Below are 4,506 nucleotides of genomic sequence, written 5' to 3'. Positions count from 1 at the left end.
TATTAGAATTGTCGCCATTAATAATATTTCATATAAAAACCAATTATATGAGGTGATATCAACAGCGAACACATATTGTTGCCGCTAATAATAACATTATTAGCGGAGATTTAAAGTTGCCGCTAACAATGTCGCCCCTAAAAAGTATTTTTCTTGTAGTGTCTCCCTCTATCTCTCTCTACCTGATCCCCTCACCATCACCTTGCCCGATCTCAACATCTTCTTCTTCCTGTAAATCGGTTGCTAGGGATGTGGACTGCAAATTGGTGGCTGGCATGGAGACGGAGGTTTAGGACGTTGTGGGTTTGTGAACGGATCTGGGACAACTTTCGGAGATAAAGTGAGGGTGTGATGGAGGATTTGTGCAAGGCCTTCGTCAACGAAAGGAGAAGATGGATCTGAGCTGAGGGTGGTAGGATCTTTGTGAGGCCTTTGTCGATGGGAGGAGTTGGATCTGTGCTGGGCTCACCGGTGTTTGATGAAAACCCTCACAGTTAGCATGTGCTAGGCTCATGGACAGCGACTGGGCGACACCAAGAGATTTGGGTCGATGAGGTTCTAGGGCTGGGGGACCTAGGGCGACGAGATTTAGTTTCTACTCCCCTCTCTCTTAATTGTTGGGATTCCGGCGTCGGATAGGAGATGAAGATTTTGTTTTTACTTTTTAATTCTTATTTTCAAATAGAATGTTTTTTAATTTTACATTAATATAAATAATTTTCTAATTTAATATAATTAAGTGTTTATGATGTGACATTAGTTTAAATGGTCATGTGGCTCCATGCTGGCAATTAACGGAAAAAAACTATCTCGACTACGGATTTGCTAACAAAATTAGGGATTGTGAGGTTTCAGCGTCAAAAAAAAATTGGGGGTTAAGTATCATAAAGTAAATATAAAGAGGGTTTTGCCGCCAATTACTTGGAATAATACATTAACCATTTTTTTTATTACGCGTATTGTCTATAGCGACGACATGTCGTCCCTATAGAATACGAAAATTTGGCAGCTTATTCTTGGCGGTCAACTATCCTGCCATGTTTTTTGGAGTCTATAGCAGCGACATATCATCGCTATAGAGTGGAAACATTTGCGGTCAACATTCTTGTTTTCCCTCCAGTTTTATCTTCTCCCTATAGTGACGACAAGTCATTGCTGTAGAGCTAGCTATTTTATTGATTTTTTCATTTGTCCGCCTTATTTTCCCTCTATTTTTTAGAAATACTATTGCGACGACATGTCGTCGCTAAAGGAAACGAGGAAATTTGAGGGATTAACCATCTTACCGTGGACTACTACAGGGACGATGTGTCATCGCTGTAGACCCATATTTTCAATAAACAGAAGAAAAAAAATTATTTCGTGGGAATTATGTCGTTACATTTGTGTTGTCGCAATAGGTGTCATCTTTGTATAGTGCTTTTCTTGTAGTGATTACTCTTCTAATTAAGCAAACATAGAGAGATAAAAAGCATATAACTAAAGAGCATTGCTATTAGGCACTTTAAGGTGTCCAACACCACACGACGTACATAGCACTTTATAAGTAGTTAATAGTTTTTTATATTACTTATTAAATCAAAATATATAAGATTTGATAATGAATTGCACAAATAACAGTATGACACCATCATGTGGTGTTTGACAGCACTGGTAATCTTTAGCAATTTTAGAGTCGTATCAATTTATTTTCATCTCTTGTACATTTCATTTTAGCATACATATGGTCAAAGTAGTTTTGACACAGAATTTTATTCATGCATACATGTAGTTAGTATAAGCAGATACATTGATGCTCTATCGATTTTAATCCACACACACAAAATTGTATATGTATTAATAAGAGAAGAGCATCGCATCTTTTATTATACCAAATAAGATAATTAGCAATTTTAAAAGAAATTCTAGTTGGGACGGGTGCAATCAATGCGAATTTCGCCTTGTCTGCCAGTAAGAACACCAACTCTGCCGAGCTTGGTCATGGCATCAGCGAAGGCCTTGTTGAAGGCTGCGGGGCTGGAAGCGAAGCTGTTGACAACGGTCTTTGATCTGCTGTCTGTGAACAAAACCTGATCAGAAGTGAAGAGCCCTTTCCCTTGCTTAAGGTTTTTGTAGTAAGTGTTGTCGAATTTCCTTGGGGTTGTGGGGTCCATGTTAATGGCGATTCTAGGGTCCACATTTCTAGGGCACATTTGTCTCAGCTGTAAAGCGTATTGTGTGTTGAGTTTTGGGTCAATTTCCATTCTCGGGCTGAAGTTGTAAATTCGGTTCGACATTTTATTGCAGTGAGAGAAACCAATTGAATGGGCACCTACATATACAGTAATAAAATAAAGTCATAATTAAAATTTTACAATTGACTAAGAAGAAACAACTTGAGTAGAGTTTTGGGTACCTGATAACGCAATCATATCTTTCTGGGTAAGGCCGTGAGAGGCAAAGATGGCATTGAGTTGGTTCAAGTTAAAGTTTGGGTGGGGAAGCTGATTTTGAACGCTAGACTTGGAAGAAATTTTCCCATCTCGTCTCCCCAACTCCACTGGATAAGATTGCCCTCCAGTCTGCGCACATTAATTAGTTGATTATATTAATATACATACGCACAGAGCTGTGTAAAATGTGCATGTGCATGGGCGACTTTTTTATATGTTATGTTCGTACCAAACACAGGATCGTTTAGTATATAGATAAACTTCATTAGATTAGACCACTTATTATTCCTGAACTAAATCATCATAGAAGTACATATGTTTTCTGACACAATAATAGTAATATATGTTTGATTAGGTAGCAGTGTGTGTATATTTATAAAATTACCAAGACGACGACATCTCTGGTGGCGAGAGCTAGGATGTCAGCGCATGAGACTTTGTTCTTGCAACGAGAGTCTCTGTCCACAGCTGCCTTGGCTTTAATGACAGTGTCAAATCCATCTCCAGCTAGAGAAAGATTATCTGGGTGATCCTTCTCTGCGTTGCCGTTTGGTGATGCAAGCATAACGGAAGCATCACACCCCTACATAAATGCAAATTAATATAAGCCACTATATTAGCATTTTCATCAAATCTCAACCAAGAAACTATACATATACTATGAAAAATTAACTATTCATAGCAACTCTTTTCATCTAAAAAACCATGATAAAGTAAGGGTGTAATGTATATACGAACCCGAACAAAGCAGTCATGGAAAAAGAGTCGAAGGGTGGCTGGTGCAGTGACAAATGTCTGGCGGAATTTGTTGGCGACGGCGGATCGGACTAAAGATTCGACGTTTGGACATGAGTTTTTGTAGAAGTCTCGGCTAAGCTTTGATTGAGCTGTAGCTGTTGCGATAAACAATGGGAGAAGAAGAACAATAGCCGAAAGAGCAACAATCAAGCTTCGACGACCTTCCATTTTCATATATATATATATATATTATTAGAGTACTACTTGAGAGCAAATATGCCAGCTTTCTTCGAATATTGGTTGTTCTCAAGGCCTATTTATATAGCCACAAATGTCTAGTGTTGACATATAATCAAAACAGTAGAGTTGGGACAAAATAATTATTCTTCACACTCTGCCAGCAAATTACCATTTAATATTAATCCAAATATAAACTGTTATTCCTTTTCCATGTTCTACCAATAAAAAATAAATCAACTATGGATTATTTATACGAGCATATACTTATATTATATATATATATATATGGAAATCTTGTTTACTATTAGGTATTGACAATTATAATTATGGGACAACATAGTGATTTGGTATAGCAAGTCACGAGGTAAATATTTTTTTTCTAAATTAATTTCAAATTTTCATATATAATGCTTAAATAAGATTTTTTTTAATTCTTTAATTTAATAAATATGTGATCGCCATGTAATTAGGTAGCATTTCCAAAAATTTTAAAATATCAAAAAAAAATTTTACACATTAATTAACAATTATAAATATGAATCATTGATATTAATCTAATAATTAATATTAAAGTATACTTATGAAAATATTTAGAAAATAAAACACCTTTAAAAATATTTTTCCAGCTCGATTGGATGTTAGTGCCTGCCAGCTTCTATAAGAAAATACGACTCTCACACAATACTTTTTATATATGAAAAAAAAATGCAATCTCATTCCACAATTTTGGTTTATTATATGATATACGTACTTAGACTTAAAACTCAACTATTTAATTATACGATAATCTAGTTAAAATTCCACAATGTGTTTTCTATATTCTATCACTTGCTTTTTTAAGATGGGTTTTTAGCAATGAATGCCTCCCAATAAATTAGTCACACCTTTCCAAAATAAATAAATAATTTAATTATGCATACATTTACAAATTAGTCTACTTAATTTATTAAGGCCTATATTGAATTTTAATAACCAAATTATAAAATAGTTTTCCCATATATTTAGTTCTTACATTTCATAATTAATACCATTTTTAAAGTGATTAATTTTCCTTAAATACAACTTAATTATGTAAAAAATTATAACTTATTAGTTA

The 4,506-nt window shown here is 34.8% G+C and overlaps 1 protein-coding gene across 1 annotated transcript; it reads right to left on the bottom strand.

Annotated features, from left to right (window-relative positions):
* Positions 1-1,904: 1,904 nt before the first annotated feature.
* On the bottom strand, positions 1,905-3,398 carry LOC133785225 (peroxidase 45-like). Its single transcript, XM_062224475.1, has 4 exons — positions 3,171-3,398; positions 2,818-3,015; positions 2,396-2,561; positions 1,905-2,311 (listed from the first exon to the last, which is right to left on the bottom strand). Exons 1-4 carry the CDS (start codon positions 3,396-3,398, stop codon positions 1,905-1,907), a joined length of 999 nt encoding a protein of 332 aa, XP_062080459.1.
* Between the last annotated feature and the right edge of the window lie 1,108 nt (positions 3,399-4,506).

This window comes from Humulus lupulus, chromosome 6 (assembly GCF_963169125.1).
Source record: "Humulus lupulus chromosome 6, drHumLupu1.1, whole genome shotgun sequence".
Lineage (NCBI taxonomy): Eukaryota > Viridiplantae > Streptophyta > Magnoliopsida > Rosales > Cannabaceae > Humulus > Humulus lupulus.
Note: the sequence above shows the minus strand (reverse complement) of the source record. Positions and strands in the feature narration are given on the sequence as shown.

What these genes read in the sequence shown, in the direction of transcription:
- LOC133785225 (XM_062224475.1), bottom strand. Translation starts at nt 3,398, where the DNA reads ATGGAAGGTCGTCGAAGCTTGATTGTTGCTCTTTCGGCTATTGTTCTT. An exon ending in TCCATGACTGCTTTGTTCGG is followed by an intron (nt 3,016 to 3,170) that starts GTTCGTATATAC and finishes GCATTTATGTAG; the next exon opens with GGGTGTGATGCTTCCGTTAT. An exon ending in AGATATGATTGCGTTATCAG is followed by an intron (nt 2,312 to 2,395) that starts GTACCCAAAACT and finishes CTGTATATGTAG; the next exon opens with GTGCCCATTCAATTGGTTTC.